This window comes from Populus euphratica, unplaced genomic scaffold (genome assembly GCF_000495115.2).
Source record: "Populus euphratica unplaced genomic scaffold, PopEup_1.0 scaffold46.1, whole genome shotgun sequence".
Classification (NCBI taxonomy): Eukaryota; Viridiplantae; Streptophyta; class Magnoliopsida; order Malpighiales; family Salicaceae; genus Populus; species Populus euphratica.
Window position 1 is genome coordinate 3,481,103 of NW_011499852.1, and position 21,441 is coordinate 3,502,543.

The 21,441-nt window shown below is 34.8% G+C and overlaps 4 protein-coding genes across 4 annotated transcripts; 2 read left to right on the plus strand and 2 right to left on the minus strand.

Annotated features, from left to right (window-relative positions):
• Positions 1-118: 118 nt before the first annotated feature.
• On the plus strand, positions 119-4,703 carry LOC105122008 (Major facilitator superfamily protein). The gene is made up of 4 exons (XM_011020909.1): positions 119-412; positions 2,177-2,394; positions 3,008-3,552; positions 3,688-4,703. Exons 1-4 carry the CDS (start codon positions 277-279, stop codon positions 4,550-4,552), a joined length of 1,764 nt encoding a protein of 587 aa, XP_011019211.1. The 5' UTR covers positions 119-276; the 3' UTR covers positions 4,553-4,703.
• Positions 4,704-8,481: 3,778 nt separating this feature from the next.
• Positions 8,482-11,727, plus strand: LOC105122009 (mitochondrial substrate carrier family protein B-like). The gene is made up of 7 exons (XM_011020910.1): positions 8,482-9,048; positions 9,499-9,675; positions 9,780-9,929; positions 10,082-10,183; positions 10,285-10,355; positions 10,486-10,553; positions 10,933-11,727. The coding sequence occupies exons 1-7, from the start codon at positions 8,800-8,802 to the stop codon at positions 11,172-11,174; spliced, it is 1,059 nt and encodes a 352-aa protein (XP_011019212.1). The 5' UTR covers positions 8,482-8,799; the 3' UTR covers positions 11,175-11,727.
• Positions 11,728-13,740: 2,013 nt separating this feature from the next.
• LOC105122010 (dynein light chain LC6, flagellar outer arm-like) lies at positions 13,741-15,591 on the minus strand. The gene is made up of 2 exons (XM_011020911.1): positions 15,275-15,591; positions 13,741-14,094 (listed from the first exon to the last, which is right to left on the minus strand). Exons 1-2 carry the CDS (start codon positions 15,410-15,412, stop codon positions 13,891-13,893), a joined length of 342 nt encoding a protein of 113 aa, XP_011019213.1. The 5' UTR covers positions 15,413-15,591; the 3' UTR covers positions 13,741-13,890.
• A 724-nt stretch (positions 15,592-16,315) lies between these two features.
• On the minus strand, positions 16,316-17,538 carry LOC105122012 (MIZU-KUSSEI-like protein (Protein of unknown function, DUF617)). The gene is given in 1 exon segment (XM_011020913.1): positions 16,316-17,538. A coding segment is annotated over 1 exon segment (723 nt). The 5' UTR covers positions 17,419-17,538; the 3' UTR covers positions 16,316-16,695.
• Between the last annotated feature and the right edge of the window lie 3,903 nt (positions 17,539-21,441).

Consider the following 21,441-nt stretch of genomic DNA (forward strand, 5'->3'; position numbering starts at 1 on the left):
GAGTGGATGTGGAAGGATAAAATGACCATTTTCTCTATCACAATAATTTCCAAGAAAAACTTCTTTATTATAGGGTGGGAATAAAGAGTTTTCAAAAGACTGAACTCAATGAGTCAACAAAGCAAATCCTTTTCTATATAAAGAGGTCCAAAACAAGCTTCTATCCCTACCATCTCTTCCACAAATCTACAACCATAAAAGCAGCATTGCTCTTACTTAGAAATCTTAGGGCCCTGTAAAGAGCATTATCTAGTGATCAGCCAGTTAGGGAATATTATGGAGCTTAAAAAGGGAGTAGAAACGAGAGGTGTTAATGAAGAGAAATGGGTTCATGATTCCTCGGTGGATCATAAAGGAAGGGTTCCCCTCCGAGCCTCTACTGGTGCGTGGAAAGCATCACTCTTCATCATCGGTAAGGACTAAATATTTTCATGCAATAACGTTGAATAAGAGCTATCAACAAATTAATACACACACTGCTATATATTTTCTGTGTATGCTGTGTTTGGTTACTGATGAGGAAGCTTGACTGGGAGGGGAATAAAGAGTCAAATTCGTTCAATAATATTTTATTTTCTTTGTGTTTATGGAGAATATAGCTTGATCGAGTTTATTTAAAGAAAATTCCATGAATATTACCCCTAGAAAAGGACTATTTTTCCTTCAATGCCGATGGATAACTCTTCATGGGACTCGTGACTTTTCTTCTTGTTATCCCAAAACGAAAAAATGTCTACCCATGCAAGAGAGTGAGGTGTTTAATACAATTTTCGTCGTTACCATGTGCTTTGGGGAAAAATATGTGCTCTTACAAGTGGTCAAACTAGCTGGTAATGTTGCTAAAACCTGAAGTCAGCTAGTGTTTCAGATGGTCATGGAACATGGGCTCATGCTAATACATAGATGAATAATTCTAAAACTCCTGTACAATGGGAGCTAGCAACAAGAATACTTTTGCCACGACTAATTTCTTTTTGGTTCAATATTTGTGTGAGTTTTTGCATGATGAAGCTCATAAATATATTATAATCACAAAGAAATGTCACTAAATATTTTTCTCAAAAGAAAAAGCTAAGTTTCGATAGGTTAACATACATGATTGGATGAGTGTGTGTATCTAAGGTCCTCTATATTTTAGGACATTTTGGTGTGTGTGTGTGTGTAAAAGAAACATTAAAGATAAGCCATACATGTTAGAATTTGGATGATTCCGTTGGTCTTATGCACAAAGTGGAGGGCCATTTGTAGCACTAATCAGTATATCAGTGCTTGGATGCAATGGATATATATAATAGAAAATACGAAGAAAAGAAGAAAAAGATAAGTAAACTCTAGTCTTTGGTAGTTTGCATGGATTGAAATGTATATATTAATTCAAGGAAGAAGAACCGTATCAGATAAATTGAAGTATTTATTTCTTTCTGATAAACGTTAAAGATCCTTTTCTTATATATAAATAACACAAAAATCCTCATCAGTTGTATCTAAAAAAAAAAAATAGACTCCTGAAAAGAACATCTGTTTTTCAGAAAAATAAGTGACAAAACCCATGACCCATCCTATAAAGCTCACACTCAATTCTGTCTTATCATACTTATCCTACAAACAACTTTTTTGGTCTGTGTTGATACGTTCTAATCCTAATTGAAAGTTGAAAAACATCAAAGATTCTCCAAATAGGAGCTTAGATATAGTTTTTTTAAAAAAAAAGAAGAAGAAGAAGAAAAAAGTTATCAGCTTGTACTCGTGTGTTTCTGTTCACTGGAGTGCAATTATTCTTAGTTCGTGGGCATGTTTTTGTCAACATCAGTAAAAGCTTCATACTGTTGATTCTTCCCTTACAATCACAAATAAGAAGAACTTATGCTTTACATGGTCCTACTGCTTTATGAGTCAGTGAATGAATGAATAGCCTGTAATCGCTACAAATTAAGATACGTGGTAAGGTCCACAGTCACGGTACAAATCTTTTTTTTTTCTTCTTCTTCTTGTAAAATCCCATGAGAAGAAAACATAAATTTCATCACTAATGTCAAATGTAGCGATCACAATGGAATAGTCCACGGTGGGTCATGGCCCAGAAATTCTATGATCATATCATAACTTTATTTTTATCTTTTTGGAGTGTGAGAATGAAATTTGAAGTTATTATAATGGGGGTGTTATTGTTTGGCAGCAATTGAATTCAGTGAGAGATTGAGTTACTTCGGAATAGCGACGAGCCTAATCATTTATCTTTCCAAGGTGATGCATCAAGACCTTAAGACAGCAGCTAGGAGTGTAAACTACTGGGGTGGCGTGACTACATTGATGCCATTATTTGGAGGCTTTCTTGCTGATGCTTACTTGGGCCGATTTACCACTGTTTTTGTTTCATCCGTTGTCTATCTTCTGGTAATTTCATTGTCTATATATGCTCGTTTTATTTTATTTTATTTTTTGGAATTAGAAGAAGTGTATAATATATTTAACCCTGAATAGACATCTACAGGAATTAGCTTATCGGACTCCCCGAGCAGTACCATAAGAATCCGTACTGAACATTTTCCCTGTAATTGCACATACTCCCATAGCAATAACATATTTTTATTCCGGCATTTCTTCATATAATCTCACTAAAGGAGGAGCCATTTTCATGGTTACTGTGCCGGCTATTAAAATCAGGTCCGCTTGTCTAAGACTAGATATCCCAAGTCGCACTTCAATAGAATATGCAATGGATTTAATTCTTCTTTCACTGACTTATCACATGGTGATAGAGAGAGATGGACCTTCAAAGGTTGAGGAGGACCATGAAAGCTAAATTTGGGGTTCTTGTCCATTTGATTTCTTGAATGTTTTCGTTGATCCAATATATGGGCCAGGAAGAGCCCATCTAAAAAATTATCGCATCGTTTCGTCTTTGCAAAAGAGAGAAATAATTTAATTCTTGATCCCATAGTTTCTTTCAAACAATTTTATATTATATTTCTTCTGAAAGTTTTATTTTATCTATTTGAACCAACAGGGCTTGATTCTCTTAACAATGTCCGCGTTTGTACCAAGTCTAAAGGCTTGTGAGGCAGCTGTGTGTCCCAAGCCTAGGAAGGTTCATGAAGTAATCTTCTTTCTTGCTATTTACTTGATCTCCGTAGGAACTGGAGGGCACAAACCCTCCTTGGAGAGTTTTGGAGCTGACCAATTTGACGAGAATCACGATGAAGAAAGAAAGAAAAAGATGTCCTACTTCAACTGGTGGAACTTCGGCCTCTGTAGTGGACTTCTGTTTGGTGTGACTGTGGTTGTTTATGTACAAGATCATGTTGGTTGGGGTGCTGGAGATATCATTCTCACAGCAGTTATGGCTTTATCACTAGTTATCTTCATTATAGGAAGGCCATTTTACCGCTATCAGGTGCCAACAGGGAGCCCCTTGACCCCAATGTTGCAGGTTCTGGTAGCTGCCATTAGAAACAGAAACCTGCCATATCCTTCCAATCCTGCAGAATTGTATGAAGTTCCCAAGTCAAGAACGGACAAAGGGAGGCTTCTCTGCCATACCGAAAGTCTCAAGTAAGCAAGTGAACGAACTCATTGACATGATAATTTATATTGAATGGTGTTATGTATCCTTGTAATTAATTTAGATCGTATCATCATCCTAACTGTCTAAACTGCTCGTTTGGCAAATGAATATTACGTATACAGGTTTCTTGACAAGGCGACTATTGTGAGGGATAGGGAAATTGGTGCCGAAAAGCAAAATCCTTGGAGACTAGCAACCGTGACCAAGGTTGAAGAGATGAAGCTTATTCTCAATTTGATCCCAATATGGCTAGCCATGCTACCATTTGGAATTTCTGTTGCCCAAACCGCCACATTCTTCATCAAGCAAGGCACTACGTTGGACCGCAATATTGGTAACGGCTTTCAGATCCCTCCAGCCTCAGTTTACGCACTTGCCGCTATTGGAATGATAGTCTCCGTGACGATTTACGAGAAGATTTTAGTCCCAGTATTACGAAGGGCTACAGGAAATGAGCGAGGCATCAAAATCCTCCAGAGAATTGGCTTTGGAATGCTTTTCTCAATCTCAACAATGGTAGTTTCAGCCTTGGTTGAGAGGAAGAGACTAGGTGTTGTAGCGAAGGATCCAGTGAAGGGTTCACTTTCAATGAGTGTCTTCTGGTTGGCTCCACAATTCATCATCATTGGTGTAGGAGATGCATTTACTCTAGTGGGCTTGCAAGAGTATTTCTATGACCAAGTTCCTGATTCTATGAGAAGCCTAGGCATTGCCTTTTACCTTAGCGTAATTGGAGCTGCAAACTTCCTTAGTAGTCTCCTGATAACAGCTGTTGATCATGTGACTGAGAAAACTGGCAAGAGTTGGTTTGGAAAAGACTTGAACAGTAGCCGCCTAGACAACTTTTACTGGCTTTTAGCCGGCATGACTGCAGCCAACTCAATTCTCTATGTGTTCTTGGCTCGGCGATATCCATACAAAAATGTGCAGAGGAGCGTGGCTGTAGCTGACTGCTATAAGGATGGTCTGGAAGGTTCAATGGCCTGAAATACATTTGCCACTAGCTAGTATATGAAATAAACTTCGATGTTTTAAGGTATACCATGTGAATGTAATAGTATATGATCAAGAGAGTATATTTCATGTTCTTGCTTATTATTAGCTGTGGGAAATTTGCAGATGTTCTTCTGGTGTTTTTCAACTCTTCATCTTCATCAATGTATGTTTGTGCAATCAACAATCGATGATCAAACTCAGTCCAGATAAAGCAAAAGCAGAAGAGTGGCTTTCAGGAACTACAATGAATTATTAATGTCATAAAATAATGACAGATATCAATAACTAGCAACTATTCATGTAACTGCCATTGCCATGAAGCAAAAGGATATTTATTGCCTTGATGGCAATCAGCCGCCAAATATATAATAAAGATAACTTTTTCCCTCTTTTTTTTTTTTTTTTCATGTCATTGAATTGTGTTGCAAAAATAGTTGTTTTTAAAATATATTTTGATTTAAAATATATTAAAATAATATATTTTTATTTTTTTAAAATTTATTTTAACATCAACATATAAAAATAATATAAAAATACCAAAAAAAATAATTTAACGTAAAGAAAGAAAACTTTAATTTTTTTTAAAACACTTTTTAAAACGTGAAAAATAACCAATATTTTATTGGGCATCGAAAACTTAATTTATTTGGGTACCTCTTTAAGAAATGGAAGAGTCCTTGGAGGAATCTTTAGTGATTAAAGCTACAACACCAATTTTAATTTTAGTGTAGATTTAATTGCACATTAAAAAAAATTGTTTTTATATTTCAAAAGTATTTTACACAAAAAAAAAATTTAATTAATATTTTTTTGTAGTTTTATATCATTTTAATGTATTGTTGTAAAAAATAATTTTTTAAAAATAAAAAAATATTATTTTAATATATTTTCAAATAAAAAACAATTTAAAAAAAACTATTATCAAATTCTCAAATATCTTCCACACTAGAATAATATAGCATTGTAAATTCCTTTAAATTAAGCCCCCCCATGTTCTTTTGCCTTCTCTTTCTGGAATTTCTTCATGCTATCCTTGATTTTACATTATGAAGTCCCTTTGACCACTTTTTCTATATCAACAATTACTGCTTTCCAATTGGTTCAAAAATAAATATTAAAAAGTGCAAAAAAGTAGAAGCATATAATCATTTACGGGCAACACCTGGCACACCCATGATCCGCCCGAATGGCATGTCCTCCATTTCCCAAATCGGGTCAAGTGATAAAGCTACAATACACCCACAACTACCATGCGTCGGGGTCTCAATACCCTCTCGATGAAAGCACCATAGTAGGCCCCTCCACACATAACTATCACAGCCGATGAATAATCACCTTCTTTGTGCCAACATCACTGATGGTCGAGCTGATGGGTACTTTTGGGGAAAATCATCCAACGGTGGATATTCTTTCACCACTTTACTAGTTTAGTGATCAAATAAAACTTGATTTCCAACATCACTGATGGTCCAGCTGATGGGTAAACTTGGGGAAAACCATCCAACGGTGGATATTCTTTCACCGCTTTACTAGTTTAGTGATCAAATAAAAACTGATTTCTTATTAAATGATTTTTTTGGGAATGGGGTTGTTTTTTCAAAAAACATTTATGCTAAAATATATTAAAATAATATTTTTTATTTTTTAAAAAATATTTAAAATTAGTGTGCATTAAAACGATTCAAAACATTAAAAAAAATTAATTTTTTTTAATGTTTTGAATCGTTTTAATGCACACTAATTTTAAATATTTTTTAAAAAATATTTAAAATTAGTGTGCATTAAAACGATTCAAAACATTAAAAAAATTGTGGTGGAAATTTTAGGATTAGTTAAACATCTTAATTTTTTTTTTTTGTTATTGGATTTTTTTTCCATTTACATTCTTTTTTTAGAGTAATTTTTCTTTTCATTAATTGTAAAATTAATGCTTTATAAAAGAATAAATAGTGTTTGAATTATAAATAGTGAACTATCTTAATTTTTTTTTCATTTAGGTTATGTTTATTTCCTGAAAAGTGGTTTTTAAAAAATCACTTTATAAACTTTTCTGTGTTTATTTATCATTGGAAAAGTTGATTAATGAAAAACACTTTCCAATCAAAGAAAAATTTGGCTTGATTTTCAAAAAAGTGTTGTCTTAAAAAATTTAGATGGAAAACACTTTTTGAAAATTGTGAAAAATTTAGAAATATCATATTATTTACTGATTATATCAAATTTTATCCTCTTTCTTCATATTTTATTTTTTATTTTTTATATCTGATGTCTATTATTTTGATTATTGTTAATTTTATTTGAGATAATTTATGAAATTATATTTTATTCAATTTCATTCTCATTCAACTTTTTAATTCATAAGATTTGTTTCTTTAATTTCTTCATCTTTTATTTTTTATAACTGATATCTATTATTTTGATTATTGTTAATTTTATTTTGAGATAATTTATGAAATTATATTTTATTCAATTTCATTCTCATTCAACTTTTTAATTCATAAGATTTGTTTCTTATTATTTTAATAAACTTGAAAAAAATAAAATATTAAGAAGTTATTTTCCAGCTTATTTTACATGACATAACCAAACACTAGAAGATGTTTTCCAACTTATTTTTCATTACACTACCAAACATCAAAAAATAATTTACTTTTCTGAAATTCACTTTCTAAAAGAAAACTACTTTCCAGCAAACAAACGGGGCTTTAAATCCTTCTCTCTGTTTTTTTTTTAGTTTTTTCATTTAAATTCTATTTTTATTAAGTTTTCTTGCTTTTCCTTTAACAATTGTATTTCAATTTCGCAAACTTAATGCTTTATGAATTATGAAATGATGTTCTGAATCATGAACACACAAGATAATAGTTACTCATAATATTTGAATTCAAGAAATATTAAATAAAATAATAAAAATTCAATATAAAAGAAAGACACAACCCATTAGGGGTTATAATAGTTATCTATAATGTCTTTTTTTTTCTTTTTCTTTAATTTTTCTTTATTAATTGGTTTTTTTTTTAAATTTAACTCTTTTAAATTAAGTGAGCTTGAGATTGAGTTTGTTGTTTCATTTTGGTTTATTTTAAGAACTCACTTGTAATAGTTATCTATAATGTCTTTTTTTTTTATTTTTCTTTATTACTTATTTTTTTTTTAATTTAACTCTTTTAAATTAAGTGAGCGAGATTGAGTTTGTTGTTTCATTGTGGTTTATTTTAAGAACTCACTTGTTTTTAATGGCTTTAGATCCTTTTGTTAAATTAAACAATTTTCAAACTTAGTTTGATTTCATATATTCTGTTTTTTTTTTCACATGGCTTTAATTCAATTTTCAGCAAAGCATATAAAAATTTCATTTATATTTCTTGACTTCTTTTCATCATGTGGCGTAATAATAATTGCTTTTTCTTTGATTTTAAAATAATAATAAAAATACTATAATGACCAATTTGTTATAATTGAAATTGATTCATTAAGAAACTAATGGTAATGTTACTCTCACTTGAATCAATAATCATTGATGTATTCATCATATGTAGCTATTGAGTTTTAATTAAAATTAATTTATCATTTTTTAAATTACTTTCACTCAAAAATAAGTATATTTGTGTTGGGTCTTACTGCCATTAAAATCCAATAGAGTTAAATCTTGTTATTTAATAAGATTTAATAAAATTAGGCTCTACTCTAATAGAGTTTGGCCCGCCCTTTTTTAGCATAATTTAATATCATTAAGCTATGTTATTTATCAAAATTTAACATAGTTGGATTGTCATCAAACCTAAAATATTTTATATATATTTTATACTTAAAAAAAATTATAACATGTTGAGCAGAACATATTAATATACGGTATAGCACAAACCAATATGCTAGTGTGTGTGTCTATATATATATATATATATATTTATATAAGCGTAGAAAGCCTCTGTCTTTGGCAAAACTCTTTGTTCAAACCATCGCATATACCAAAAAATATTCCACCCGCCGCTAAAAGTCTAACTGCACAAACCCCTCTAATCATGTGCCGAAAATAGCGCACGCTCTCATTAGGGTTTTACTCTCTCTGCTTTCTGCTCTGGAACTAACTACACAAGGGTTTCTCTTCGCCACCATCACCACCACGACTTTCCCTTTCCTCACATTTGCACAACACTCAAACTCAACCCCCATCTCATGTTACACAATCCCAAAGATCACCAAATCTATTCTATTTATTTAAATAGTTAATACAGAATATGAACATGGAAGCTAGGGTTGGTGCGGTTGTTGAGGGAGGGCAGAGAGCACTTAATTCTGCCGCAGCCGCCGCCCATGGAAGCATTTTGGATGCAGGTGCCAGGAGATTCTTGCAGCAACAACATAACAATAGTCACCAACAACATTCACAGCTAGGAACTATCCAACAATTGCTTGCTGGTGGTATCGCTGGTGCTTTTAGTAAGACTTGCACGGCTCCTCTCGCACGACTTACTATCCTCTTTCAGGTTTTTATATTTTTTTCCTATTATTTTGTTTTGGAATTATGGGTTTTGGGGTTTAGCTGGAAAGGGTTAATTTGGTTCTGTTTCGGATTTCAATGCAAAATTGGTATGTGATTAGTTTCTGCTGAATTTTTTTTTCAAATCCCTTTCCAGTTGGATGGGAGTTCTGAATATGAATTAGATGTCTGATAATGCCCCTGAATTTTGATTTTTTTATTTAAAAAAGAAAGAAAGAAAGAAGAGCTTTTTGATGTGTCCAATGTATTTTGTTACAAAAGGAGCTCGAGCAGTTTGCTCACTTCCAATTCTAGCTCTGTACGAGTTTCATAAGAGGACTAACGTTGCTTTCTACTTTGCTGATGACAATAATTTACTGGATTGGTTGCTCTTTTATGCTGTCCATATTCACATCAAATGCTTATCCGACTGCCTTTTACTTCGTCGTTCTTCTAGGTTCAAGGTATGCACTCTGATGTTACAGCATTGAGCAAGGCTAGCATATGGCGGGAGGCGTCTCGTGTTATGAATGAAGAAGGGTTTAGGGCATTTTGGAAAGGCAATCTAGTGACTATTGCACACCGCCTTCCTTATTCTTCAGTCAGCTTCTATGCTTATGAACGTTACAAGAGTGTATGTGCATCCAATTTCTTTCTTCAAAACTACTATTGAAATTAAATTGGATTGACCTGTCATCTCAATCTTGCTAAATTCCATCTTGTTTTGCTCTTTTGCAGTTATTGCAATCAGTTCTTGGTGTTGAAAATCACAGGGGGGATGGGACTGCAGACCTTGCTGTGCACTTTATAGGTGGTGGGATGGCGGGAATAACAGCTGCTTCTGCCACGTATCCACTGGATCTTGTGAGGACACGCCTAGCAGCACAGGTAACTCTATCATGCTTGGCTGGCTAAAGAACTGCCGTGGGTTGGGTAGGTTAACGAGTATTGGATTACAGATTTGGTTTTTTGTTCTTACCTTATTGTATTCTTTCCTGTTTGAAACTTTGTCTTGATGCAGCTGCTTTTGAACCTTGCAGAGAAACACAATATACTACAGAGGTATTTTGCATGCATTTCACACCATATGCAGAGAAGAAGGTTTCCTGGGCTTGTATAAAGGACTTGGAGCAACATTACTTGTGAGCTTCTGTTACACATCCCTATTCTTTATCTTTCTTTTCCTTTCGCTTCTCCTTTTCTATCAATTTTAAATGCAAACATGGATACTTTTGTGCTACAGGGTGTTGGACCTAGTATAGCGATAAGCTTTTCTGTTTACGAGTCTCTCAGATCGTTTTGGCTGTCTAAAAGGTGAGGACTCCCTAAATTAATTCAATTGAGCTATATTAAGTGCTCCATTATATTTGTATGCGTTTATCTCTTGCTTGGTGTGTTTGAGTTGGAATGGTGATTTATAAGCTCGCTTCTGTGTTGTTTTCAGGCCCAATGATTCTACTGTCATGGCTAGTCTTGCTTGTGGCAGTCTTTCAGGCATTGCCTCCTCAACAGGTGAGTGACCAGAAGCTCAATTCAACCCCTTTTTTCAAACCTTATGCAATCTGTACCTGGACTTTTTTGCTGTGACTTTTGTTTATCACGTCCCATCTGTTAGTAATTGCTTCAGATTTTACTTGGATACAATGCTATGAGGACAAGTTATTTTTTCTTCTTCTGTCGATCTAGCCAATGTAACTGTTCTAGAAATCACTGGTATAGGAATACATTATGAAAAATTGTTTGTTTTCTGTCAACATCTTATTCTATTAGATTTTGCTGTGTTCCTGATAAAGTGAACACAGTTTCCTCAAGTATCTACTAAAATGCTAAATTATTATAGGCGATCACTGTATGCTGTATGACATTGTTTTTCTTTCCTCATGATTTACAGCAACATTTCCTTTGGATCTTGTGAGGAGAAGAATGCAGTTGGAAGGGGCTGGTGGTCAAGCACGTGTCTACACGACCGGCTTGTTTGGAGCGTTTGCCCGCATAATCCAGACTGAAGGGTTGCGAGGCATGTATAGGGGCATTCTGCCCGAGTACTACAAGGTGGTTCCCGGTGTTGGCATTGTGTTCATGACTTATGAGACATTGAAGATGCTACTATCATCCACCCCCAGCAATTATTAGTTGCATCAAATCAGTTTATATGGATGCTATCTATTTGAGCCCATAACATGAGAAAAATGAATGAGAAGAAGAATCAGTTTGTTTTTTATAGTTGAAGGTAGACTGGAGAAATGTCTTGAGTTCCTGTGACAAGAAATTCCCTGGTGGTAAATCTTGTCATTGCTGCCGTGAGACTATACTTCTATTTAATGTATAGGTGCCATTTCATGCAAAGATGAAATGTTTGGAGAGTTGGGCTTACAACCATAAGGATGCAGGTTTTGAGAATTGGCTAATTCATGCGAAGATGAAGGGTGTCTCTATATTTCTGTAGGACAATAACTTGGTGATAGTAGGGTAGATTAGATTGCGAGAGCTACACAAGTGTATGCGATACCAATATATAGTCGTTAAGTTAGCAGTCGTTGATGATCTCATCATCTCAACAGTTTTGTCATCCCAGCTTGTTTCGTACTTGCCTAGCAGTCTTGTAATCCTAGGCTTGTGGATTACTTTTGTTTGAGCAGCTACTGTTTGAGTGTTCTTATGGAAGAAGTCATTTCCTATTTTCAGTGGGCAATCTCCTGAATCACTAAACATCAATACTTGGTGGAAAACTTGAATGTTGTATAGTTGCCAATAGTGCTCGTCACCAATGCAAACTGGGACTTGCATGACTTGTGACCAGAGGAGAGGGAAGTATATAATTTTGTGGTGCTAAAATCATGACACCAATCCGTGATTTTTATTTATTTTTATTTTAATTTTTTAATTTTTTAGGGAAGGCATAAATTTGCGGCGTGAAATTGGAATGAAGTACAATGAATGCGAGATAATGACAGGACAAGTCGTCCTTGGCCCGCAAATGTATTTTCCAGTTTTGCTCAAACACGAGTTACAATGTGGGATCCAGAAGACAATTTTGAAGTGTTGGAAATCAGACAGAGCATGATTAGCCCCGAAAATGGAGTAACCTGTTAACAGCTTACAGTAACGTACACTTAACGTTACCACTTCGTGTTCGATAACTTGCATGCTGACATGAATCTTTATTGCAAGCCCCTAGCAAGATTACATAAAGGTAGCTCTTCCCTCATGGGAAGTTTCCACTATGAGAAATTGAGAATCAAGCATGGAAACTCAATTGAATACACGGGTTCGATCGATCAATTTCATTTCAAATTCAATCTGCATCTTTGCCAACGAAGTTGGTGCATTCGGAAGTCACTTATAGAAGAATCTGCATCTGATTATCAGCATCACCCAAGAATATTAATGCTTGTGTAGCCCAACTCTATGAATTCTTGAAATGGTTTCTGCTTAAAAGAAACTATGATCATTCACCAAAATATTATATTGCTCTTGTAGTCTGTGATAATTAATGATGTTTGTTTCGATAGGCCAAGGAATAGAATATGCTACGCTGTAAGAAAAGAAACAAAAGCAGATGGTGACCATCAAACTATATAGTAATACTACAAGAAGGCAGTGTGGCTAGACTACCTTTCCTTTTCGGTTCACTGTCTTTAGATTTGACAGGATTACAGAATCATGAGCATATGAGATATGCGTTTATAAAGCTTAAACAAATGGATTCTTTAACTACAGCCTCTAGTAAGCTTCAAGCACACTAATTGAATAGCCATACCAGACGATAGTGACGGAGTTTGTGATGTGGGCTCTTTTCTTGTAGCTTGAGTTGCGTTGCCATTATTTGAAAAGAATCGTTCATAATTAGCAAGAAGATCTTCCAGTCTTGTTGAAAAAGCAGTCAAGATCAACATCATTGTCTATGGAAAGTAATCTACCTAGCCTATATGATTGGTTTAGGAAGAACAGAATCTCCAGGGCAGAGCACCTTATCATCGCTTTAAAGCAACCATGCATCTCTTTCTTACAGAATAATCATGTTTAGCTTTAAGAACCTTTATAAATTCCTGCAATCAATCATTCAAATGAGCATCAGCCAACAACTAACCTTCAACTTATCACTTTCTTTCCGTCTCTTTTGTTTTCCTCTTGAAATTAATTACTTCATCCTCGATATTGGGTCAGGATTGGGTAATCTGCATCCTGAGGTTTGGATCACCACATGTTTTGATCTAGTCCTTGGGCTGCAGATTACCTCTTCCTCACTGACAATGTAGAGCTTTCAGTTCGCACCTGGGCAACTCAAAGTTACTTGAGGTGGCTACTGGCTGCACTAAAACCATGCTCTTGCTCTTCAGGTCATTTCTTTCTGAACTCTCCTTTTTCTTGTCAATAACAACTGATGAAAAAATTTCTTTGCTTTAGTTGGATGCGATCCCCAGAGATATACGTTCTATCGGCATGTATTAGTTTAAAACTTCAAATGCATCTTTCGTTTGGTAGGCATGTCAAACAACTTAGAGCTAGCTGCCAAATGCACTTACATTTCTTCTCCACTTCTAACTCTAGGTCTTTGATCCTGTTGGCAAACTACACATTTTACTTATGGTTCCACTCTCTTAAGATAGTTCAGGTATGGCCATACTGGAAAATAATGATTTCACAGCCACTCCTGAAACTGAGGTCTGTTTTCTAATGCCCTGGCAAAGAAGCATAGGAGAAAAAGGAGCGAGTTCTCTATAATTTAGATTTCTGGTTCTTGCGAAATTGAACATTCCTGTCATATTCCAAGTTCCTGTCTAGAAGTTTTCAACCTCTTGAAGCAGATGGAGGTTTTCTGTACGACATGGCAAGAAACTATATGAATCTAGGTGTCACTTTTCTGGAATTGCTGCAGTACTCCAATAGCTTCCTCCTTGCTTTCACTGAAGTCCCTGCCATCTTTGAAGATTAAAAACTCCACCATCTCTACCCGGAAGAAAATGAAACTTCCACCTAAGTGTGTAATGCAACAGCCGAAGTCCTTTCCAACCACACAGTGCCATGCTGGTCCATAAACATCATCAAATTTCTGTTTAGCAGTTACAAATGTTGTTAGCTTGAACATTGCAACAATAGCTTCATTAAGAAAAATCTTCAACACCATCATTACATCGATGCTGGTTAATCATGTTAATAGATAGTGGGATAAATAACACTTCCACTGTGAACTAGTGGCGTTCGGAGAGGTAATTCAGACGTGAGAACCATTAATCCGTGGTGGTGCACCATGACTGTTGTCTGTGATTTTTTGAGAAAGAAAAAACGTGTGAGAGAGAGAGAGCGTGAAAACCTCTTTTTTTCATGCCCCACTTGGTAGTTGGCATATCCAAATTCAATACATCAAATTGAGCATTATTCGCCTAGTAGCTTATTCCAAGTTTTATTCTTAAGAAAAGAAGTTAAAGGCTGGGTATTTTAGTGACAAGACTTTGCTAAAATGAGAAAGATTGATGGATTAGATCCATTTTGGGTCCCTCTAAAGATGATTGCTCTCAGTATTAAAACCTAAAAACACGTATTGCATTGAATATGGGAACTTGTATAGGTCTTGATTTTCCGTACCAAGGAATGGCAGACCACTTCCTGCATTCCCATAATATGCAAATTCTCCCCGCTGAGTATGTAACATGAACTTGTTCAGAATACCTCTTTAGAAAGGTAAAAAAAAAAAAAAAAAAAAAAAAAAAAAACTAATTGAAAATCATGAGAAAATAACCAGTTTGAAATAAAGAACATAGGAACATCAAGAAATCTTCCCTCTTTTTTTTCTTTGATTTTTTTTAACAGATGTGGATTTTCTGCAACTGTGCCCATTTCTGCATAAATTGGAGAGAGAGAGAGAGAGAGAACTGCTAAGTTTTCTGTGATGCAAAAGCATCAGTTTATTTATTTCCTCCCTATATCAATTATTCTTATGGCAGCAAGCAGAGCCTTCACAATCTTATATTGCTATGTTGCTTTTTGGAAAAGAAAGATACCTTTCTAATCATGCTTGCTTCCAGGGCATAACACGCTAACCCACCAAACAGTATCTTATCACTTTAAGTGTCTGATATGTTTGTTGCCAAGAATAAGTACCAAGGTACAATATTTTTCACAAAAGATAAAAAGAAAAAGAAAAAGAAAAGGATTTCTTTAATCTTTCTGATTGAAGTGTCAATCAGACAGACTACATGTATAAGATAAGATTTTTAAGGAATAAAGCAGACCTGTTTGATGTAATGAGCAATGGATTGACAATCAGAGACCTCATGTAGATCAAGAGCCTGATAAGCTAATTCCATGGCATGGCTCTGCATCTGCTCTGGCATGTCTGTCTCACGCAGTACAGCTTTTCCCTCCAACATCTTAACCAGTGACCAAAACCTAAAGTAGCTACTAGCGAGATTAGTTGATGCTTATTAAAAGCCTTTTTTATGAACTTATATACTACTACAAAATAGAACAGACTTGCTTAGAAATGCAGACTAATAATCTTGAGGTCCAGCTTCGAAGCTGCGTGATGATATTTTTTTTCTGCAGAATTACTGAGAACAATTTTCACCTTTTGTATTCCTAGAAGCTGTCAAAATCAGAACAGTTGTAACATAAATATCTTATCTTAAGGGCGTGAATAGTTTCTTATTAGTAATCTGACCCAGTATTTTGCTGCAATCGAAGGACCTGCGAGACATTTCAGCTGGAATATTGAGTGGCTTTCAAGTTTTGGTTCTAATAACAGCCATGTTGCTTGATACATCACAAGCTGTGATAGATGACTAAAAAACAGTGCAGAAGAAATTGCAACCACAGGTGATTCTTACAGAACCTAAATTTGATTCTCTGTCTGTATAAGCTGTCAGCAATTGTCATAACAAAATAGTTAGGACAAAGAGGTCACTTTGAGACTTTGAAAGGCCAGGAAGATTCGAATATGAGATTTTGTGGATGGTAGTCTCCCCAGTCCTACGCCATTCATTAAGCCACTACAACGAGGCGTGCATGTTGCTTTATAGAATTTCTTCAGAACTGCGTAGTGTCCCAACAGAGACCAAGTGTTACTCTGGTTCCTGTAACTTCATTTTTTTTTCCTGAATAAAAAGCTTGCTGTATTTATTTTCTTTATTCATTAATTCATTAAAAAATTATTGAAACTTTCTCAAATCAGATGCACAGGAATTTTGAAGCACGCCACTTTTAAATTTTAGAAACCTTCAGCTTCAACAGTAATGAATCATAAACATTGACATAGATCAAAGCACACATCTACAGATACAAAACTTGGATTCAATTTAGAACACTCTTGAAAAGTGAAATGGTACACAAATCAGTGTCTTAATGATCCTTATATCGATCAGAGTTAGCCCTAAGAACCTGATCAATGAACAATTTGAATAATCCCCAGGCATGGAACAACCTCAATATAATCTAGCCCTCTATATTACAACTATTAAATGTAATTAGCCATCTCTTTTATCAAGATCCCCTTCCTAATCCTCAAAATTCTTGATAAAGAATCCCTCAATCAAGAAAACGCCATGCTTTCTTTCATGCCGCTCTTCCTCATAAAGAAAGAAAAAAAGGCATTCTAAATGTCAAGATTTACAAGTACAATTTATCAAGGCACATAAATTACCTAGGCCCAAGATTATCAAGACCTCATCAAGAACACACTTATTTCTTGACCAGGACAGTCACCTGGGTTAATCAAATGAAACGATTCTGGATCAGCTCTACCAACCATATGCTCATAATTAGCCCTCATATACATGATCTCCTCCGAATCCGAAGATGACCCCAACCTGGCCGGAATAACACCCGCACCAACCGTCATTGACTGCACTGTCTTCAACATCAAACGAATCTGCTAACTTGCCTTTCTCCTTAAAGCAAAACCTGCTTTCTTCCCATTGCAATTCACTTTCCAGACTGGGACTGCTCGTAGTGGGACAGAGTTCAACTCAGATCAATTGCACTCAAGAGCGAGGCGGACCAGCCCACATTGCATTTCTTTGACGAGTTGGTGGGTGGGGATTGAGAGTTCAAGAAGGAGAAGAGGTATAGTGGAGAGATGGTCATGTTGGATGCAGAACCAAACGTGGCCTCTGCGGTTGCCGAAAATGGTACCGATCACCATTGTTTTTGAAGGGCGTGGGGGGGCTAGTGTGATTATGGGGCTGGGTGTCGATTGTTGGGAGCTGGATTCTTGGTCTTCTTGGTTTTGAGGTTCTTGATTGGTGGCGATGGGATCATCAAGATCATCATCATCGCGAAGGGAGGTGCTAAGGCGTTTCTTGGTGGTGGTTGTGGTGCTGGTAGTGGGAGGAGAGAAACAAGGGAGGAGGAATCGACGGAGGGCGTCAATCTTGGTCATCTTTGTTTTTGGCTACCTGAACAAAAGAAGAAACGGGTTGGTTTTTTCTTGGTAAAGAAAGGAATGGAGGGAAGAGGAATTAGAGAAATTGAGAGCAAATTGGTACGGTGTGGTATTCTGAAGAGTCGCATGGGATCATGTGATGCAGATACATAAATAGAGGGAGAGAGACAGGTAGAGGCGGGCGGGAAGAAGATATAACCATTGAGATTTGTGTTAGGAATTTCATAAATCAAACACGTATAAATTTACATAGTTTACTAACTTGATTATTCGATGATGAAGCTGTTGATTTATATTAATCAATTAAAAAAATAATATAAAAAAACATTTTACTCTTTAGTTAACTTGCTCAAGCTCAGGTTCTTTTTATTTTTTTTTGCTATTTTTACATTAGTTAGCTCTTTATTAAGTCTATTTATAGACTAAACTAGAAGTAGGTGACTTGATTTATACCACTATTTATACCTTAAATTAAGCATTCAGTTCAGTTTGTACTAAGTGGAAAATTAGTTATTCTTGCTAGCATACAGTGGAAGTTAGGCATTATTTGTCTCTATTTTACTAACAATTTCCCACGTGAAGACAAATAATAAAATTATTTTTTATCTTTGAAGATCAATTAAAGTTTTACACAAATTCAGCTTATCAAATATAACTCTTTTAGTTAATATGTCAATTGGATTCTTACTTTCACAGACCTTTTCTAATATTAGTTGCTCATCGTCTAACAATTGTCGGATGAAGTGATATTTGATCTGTATGTGCTTAGTCTTGGAGTGAAATGCTGGATTCTTAGTAAGGAAAATTGCACTCTGACTGTTTATAGAGTACCATTTCTATTTATCTTGCCTATTTTTTTTAGGAAACTCTGTAATCATACTATCACTTTTATAGATTCTGAGACTGCAATATATTCAGTTTCTATTGTTGAAAGAGCGATGATCTTTTGTAAGGTAGAAGTCTAGAAAACAACAGTGCCTCCTCGAGTATATACATATCATGTAGTACTTTTTCTGCTATCAATATCTCCTGCTAGATCAGCATCTACAAACCCTTCAAGTTTCAAACCACCAGCCGTGAAGGTAAAGACAAGTCTCTAAGGAACCTTTTAAGTATCTCATGATCCATTTTATTACCTCCCAATACTGCTTTCTAGGATTGCTCATATATCGGCTTACAACTCCTATTGCATGGGCAATGTTTGGTCTAGTACAGACCATAACATACATCAAAGAGCCGATAGCTGAGGCGTATAGAATTTTATCCATATATCCACATTCTAACTTAGTTTTTGGTGACTATTATTTGCTGAGTTTAAAACGATTCCCCATAAATATGTTTATTGGTTTAGTATTATCCATATTAAACCTGCTAAGAACTTTATTGACATATTCTATTTGTGAAAACTTTAGTATGCCATTGTCTTTATCTCTGATGATTCCTATGTTAACTATTTGTTTAGCAGCTCCCAAATCTTTCATTTCAAACTGTTTTAACAATTATTGTTTTAACTTGTTAATCTCCTCAATGTTAGATCCTGTAATCAACATATCATCTATATATAATAATAGAATGATGTAAGAGTTGTTAAAATATTTGACATAACAACAATGATCAGCTTGACACCTTGTGTACCCCGAACTACTCATGAAGTTGTCAAATTTTTTGTACCACTGTCTTGAAGCTTGCTTTAAACTGTATGGACTTTTCTTTAGCTCACAGACTTGGTTCTCCTTTTCTTATATTGCATACCCTTTTGGTTGTTGCATATAAATGTCTTCCTCCAAGTTACTATGAAGAAATGTTATTTTTACATCTAGTTGTTTAAGATGTAAATTTTCTGTAGTTACTATTCCTAGAATAATTCTAATTGTTATGAGCTTTACAACTGGAGAAAAAATATATCAGAGTAGTCAATTTTTTTCTTTTGTTGAAACCTTTTTTACAACAAGTCTAGCCTTGAACCACTTGCTTCCATCATGCTTAATTTTAACTTTATAAACCCACTTGTTTTGTAAAGTTTTCTTTCCTTTAGGTAATGTGGTTAGCTCCCAAGTTTTGTTCTTCAAAAAAGAATCCATCTCATCCTTCACGGCTAACTCTCATTTGCTTGAGTTTTCATCTTGCAATGATTTTTTATATGTTTGCGGTTCACCACCATCTGTCAGTAAAATATAATTCAGTAGAAGTGTGAACCATTGTGGGGCCTTTACAATCCTTAAAGACCTGCGAACATAAACAATAGGTTTACTTAGCTCCGTATCTTCCTGTATAGTAGTGGGTATAAATGTGCTTGAATGTTCTTATAAAGGCTCTTGATTTTTATTATACTTGGTAACATCAGGAAACCCTTCTAGTCTTATAAATTTAGATTTTTGTATACTTGTATTTGAATCAGCCATATTTGTTTCTATACTTGATCTGCCTTTGTACAAAATTTTCATATTGAAGATCACGTTTCTAGTTCTGATAATCTTTTTATTCTGATCATCCCAAAACTGAAATTCAAATCCTTCATCTCCATAACCAATAAAGAAATATTTTTTGGATTTGATATCTAGCTTGTTGTGAGTATAATAATCTATATGAACATAGAAAACACACCTAAAGACATTTAGATGAGAGAGTTGTTCCTCGTTGTTCCTCTTTTCCTCTCCATACTTTCTCAGGCAATCTAAATTCTAAAGGAATTGATGGTCCATAGTTGATCGAGTAAATTACAGTATGAACTACATCAACCTAAAATGTTTAAAGTAACCCTGAATACATTAATGGTTCGTTCAACAATGTCATTCTGTTGTTGTGTACCTTGAATGGTTTTTTCCATTCTAATACCATTGACAGCTCAATCTTTTTAAAACCTCCATCAATGTATTCTTTTTCATTATCAAATCTCAAGCATTTCAAGTTCAAACTTGATTCAGTCGCAACCTTAGCCTTCCATTTCTTAAATGTTTCAAACACATCAGATTTATTTTTCAGAAAGTAAACCCATACCTTTCTATTGAAATCATTAATGAAAGTCACATAATACCAAAAACCTCTAAGAGATGCCACTAGAGAAGGTCTCCATAAATCTATGTGTACCAGTTTTAACTTTCTTGGTCTTAAGGTCCTGCCAACCTTTAAAAAACTATGCTTCTTCTGTTTTTCAATAATATAACTTTTATAAATGTCTAGATCAACGTTTGTTTAACTTTAACAGTTATCCCTTCGAGTAAAGTATCTTCATCCCTTTTTGACTCGTATAACCAAGTTTACAATGTCATAGATGTGCCTGATTTTCTACTTCAGTAGAGGTAATAATGTCTGCAAATTTTATGGTCATATACAAGGTACTGGTTTTCTTTCCATAAACCAAAACCATTACTCCCTTCGATATTTTCCACATACCTCCAGAAAAAAGGATTGAATAATCATTATCGTCAAGTTGTCCAATGGAGATCAGTTTCTTCTTTAATCTAGGAACATGTCTTACATTTTATAAATTCCATATAAATCCATTTATTGTCTTGATTTGCACATCTCTTATACCTATAATATCCATTGGTTGTCCATCGGCCAGATAGACCACAACGTGATCTCCAACAACATAGTTTTACATCATTTCATGGTGTGGTGTACAATGAAATGACCATGAAATGAAGCACTAGAATCAAGAATCCAATCATCAATTGGATTTTTTTCAGCAAGAATCAAAACATCTTGTAGCTCATCAATGGTAATATTTGCAGAGTTAGCCTCAAGTTTTTTCGGTTTTGTGCAACTTCTCATCTAATGATCAAGTTTGCCACAATCCCAATATTTAACCTACTTTCTAGGTCCAAACTTGCTTTTACTTCTGTATCTTGATGTTGATTTGTCTCTGGATAAGCCTTTATTTTGTCTCCTTCCTCGAGTGTTGATGTTAAGAGCTGAACTTGAACTTTCACTTGAGTCTTTCTTTGTACTTCTTTAGCCAAAATCAAATCTCAGATGTCATCATATTTTAGTTTGGATTTTCCAGCTAAAATACTCATG

Bases quoted from the DNA above. Each gene is read 5' to 3' on its own strand.
- LOC105122009 (XM_011020910.1), top strand. From the start codon at position 8,800: ATGAACATGGAAGCTAGGGTTGGTGCGGTTGTTGAGGGAGGGCAGAGA. The intron at 9,930-10,081 runs GTAACTCTATCA...TGAACCTTGCAG, and splicing joins GGACACGCCTAGCAGCACAG to AGAAACACAATATACTACAG. The intron at 10,184-10,284 runs GTGAGCTTCTGT...TTTGTGCTACAG, and splicing joins GACTTGGAGCAACATTACTT to GGTGTTGGACCTAGTATAGC.
- LOC105122010 (XM_011020911.1), bottom strand. From the start codon at position 15,412: ATGTTGGAGGGAAAAGCTGTACTGCGTGAGACAGACATGCCAGAGCAG. The intron at 14,095-15,274 runs GTCTGCTTTATT...ACTGCTAAACAG, and splicing joins TTGCTCATTACATCAAACAG to AAATTTGATGATGTTTATGG.
- LOC105122008 (XM_011020909.1), top strand. From the start codon at position 277: ATGGAGCTTAAAAAGGGAGTAGAAACGAGAGGTGTTAATGAAGAGAAA. The intron at 413-2,176 runs GTAAGGACTAAA...ATTGTTTGGCAG, and splicing joins AGCATCACTCTTCATCATCG to CAATTGAATTCAGTGAGAGA. The intron at 3,553-3,687 runs GTAAGCAAGTGA...TTACGTATACAG, and splicing joins TGCCATACCGAAAGTCTCAA to GTTTCTTGACAAGGCGACTA.